Below are 1,743 nucleotides of genomic sequence, written 5' to 3'. Positions count from 1 at the left end.
CCAACCCTGGTAGGGGACAGAGTCCTAGAGAGGCTGAATGACGGATGCACTGAATTGGGGCAGGGGTAGGCGGGGGGCTGTATCTCCCCTGTTTAACTCCTGTCTCTTGTTGAAAGCAGGGCGAGAATACCCCAAACCTCCCATTTGGGTGAGCCCCAGCAGGGTGGTGGCGCTCGGGGGAAGCGTCACCATTCGCTGTGAGGGTTTGTACCCGGGCATGGAGTTCTTTCTGCGTAAAGCTGGACACCCGAACCCCCAGGTGCGGCCGGTGCCTGATGGGACCGTGGCTGAATTTCCCGTCCCCAGTGTCAGCTGGGAAGATGGAGGGAATTACACCTGCGACTATCACTCCATAACGGATCAGAATCACTGGTCAGATCCCAGCGACCCCGTCGAGATGATTGTAGCAGATGAGCGGCCCGGCTCAGTGTCCTGGCTCCCAGCCCCACACCCAGCCAGACCCACAAGGAGTCTGTACACCGATGGGACGCTCAGAGCCAGGCTCTGCCCTGATCCCTGGGTCCAGCAGAGGGGACACCTGGCCGGGGACGGAGTCACTGGGGGGTTCCCCAGCCAGGGGGGAGAAGCAGCCACTGGAGATTTGGGGCAGAGGAAGGGGGGATCCCTGCCCCCAGGGGGAGCTGCAGAGCGGGGGGGCCTTTACAAACAACACATCTGTTACGGGGTGATAGGCAGAGCTGAATTTTATAAACCTCAGTGTATAGTAGAGACTTGCACAGTCCCCTACAAGTCAGTGGTGGAGCTGTGCACAGAACCCAAGAGTCCTGGCCCCCATCCCCCCTGCTCTCCCCACTAGACCCCACTCTCCTCCTAGAGCCAGGGAGAGAAACCAGGAGTCCTGGCTCCCAGCCCTCCCAGCAGAGAAGCCACGCAGTGAATGGATCCTGGAGACTGGACTGGCCTGTCACCCGCTAGGGAGCAGAGCTCTGGGCCCCCAGGGGCTGGGGTTGCTCCGCGTCTCATGCTGTTAGCCCAGCGCTCAGAGGAAACTCTGGCCCCTGTGGAAAGGCATCCAGGAGCCCATCCCGAGGGCCACTGGGTCTGACCCACCACTGAGACCACGTGGTGAGGACGGACCCCAGGACTGAGTGACGGGGCCTGCGTCTCACGGCCTGTCTGCTTCCCACTGCAGAGCTCAGCTACCCGAAACCCAGCATCTCCCTGAGCCCCAGCGGGGGGGTCTCCCTGGGGGGAGCCGTGACCATCTGGTGTCGGGGGCAGCGCCTGGGCGTGCGGTTCGTGCTGAATAAAGAGCGACGCCATTTCCCACCTGTGGATTCGGACGGGTTTGAGGCTGTGTTTCCCATCAGCAACGTGCGCCGGGAGCACGGCGGGAGCTACAGCTGCTCCTATCACAGCAGATCGGAGCCGTTCACCGGGTCGTACCCCAGCGACCCCGTGGAGCTGGTGGTGAGAGGTGAGGGGCCCGGTTCGGCGTCCCCATTTCCAGCCCCACCCCCAGCCAGACCCTCCCGGGGGCTCGGTGCCAATGGGACACTCAGAGCCAGGCTCTGCCCTGAGCCCTGACTCCGCAGAGGGGACACCCAGCCGGGGAGCAGGGACGGAGTCACTGGGGGGTTCCCCAGCCAGGGGGGAGCAGCAGCCCCTGGAGACTCGGGGCAGGGAAGCTACTTTAACGCTGCCCCTTGTGCGTAGGAACCGTGAGTCGCTATTTAATCCCATGATCCCATCCCCTGTGTGCTCCTGGCCCTGCCCCAGGCA

General features: G+C 63.2%; 1 protein-coding gene across 1 annotated transcript; it reads left to right on the top strand.

The window, feature by feature from the left end:
• Positions 1–217: 217 nt before the first annotated feature.
• Positions 218–1,438, top strand: LOC112123416 (leukocyte immunoglobulin-like receptor subfamily A member 6; the record flags this gene model as incomplete). Its single annotated transcript, XM_026661524.1, has 2 exons — positions 218–417; positions 1,161–1,438. Coding segments are annotated over exons 1-2 (478 nt in total), but the record flags the coding sequence as incomplete, so codon positions are not given.
• Positions 1,439–1,743: the final 305 nt, after the last annotated feature.

Source organism: Terrapene carolina, unplaced genomic scaffold (genome assembly GCF_002925995.2).
Source record: "Terrapene carolina triunguis isolate 2854851 unplaced genomic scaffold, T_m_triunguis-2.0 Scaffold8683, whole genome shotgun sequence".
NCBI classification, from domain to species: domain Eukaryota; kingdom Metazoa; phylum Chordata; order Testudines; family Emydidae; genus Terrapene; species Terrapene triunguis.
The sequence above is the reverse complement of the archived record's forward strand: the minus strand, read 5'-3'. Positions and strand labels throughout refer to the sequence as shown.